General features: G+C 40.9%; 1 protein-coding gene across 1 annotated transcript in view; it reads left to right on the forward strand.

Annotated features, from left to right (window-relative positions):
• Positions 1-194, forward strand: part of CSUI_011156 (uncharacterized protein) — a gene marked incomplete at its 3' end in the record, with an annotated part of 2,693 nt that extends 2,499 nt beyond the window's left edge. Inside the window, exon 2 of the mRNA XM_068071257.1 lies at positions 20-194. Within this exon, the coding sequence (XP_067916769.1) occupies positions 20-194 (175 nt within the window). The remainder of the gene's footprint in view (positions 1-19) is intronic.
• Between the last annotated feature and the right edge of the window lie 21 nt (positions 195-215).

Consider the following 215-nt stretch of genomic DNA (forward strand, 5'->3'; position numbering starts at 1 on the left):
CTTTCTTTGCTGTGTTTAGGCCATCGATTATGGAGAAGTTGCAACGAGACTCTCGGCCTACATGGGAGGAGTTGCGTCGGCTATTGAAGAAGAAAGAAGAGAGTGGAAATGAATTCCTACAGAAATACGAAAACGAGAAATTCTCCGATCAACTCGAAGTAACAAACCTCATCATCATTGAGACACAGATCCCCCATATACATATGTATATATAT

This window comes from Cystoisospora suis, assembly GCF_002600585.1.
Source record: "Cystoisospora suis strain Wien I chromosome Unknown contig_9929, whole genome shotgun sequence".
NCBI lineage: Eukaryota > Apicomplexa > Conoidasida > Eucoccidiorida > Sarcocystidae > Cystoisospora > Cystoisospora suis.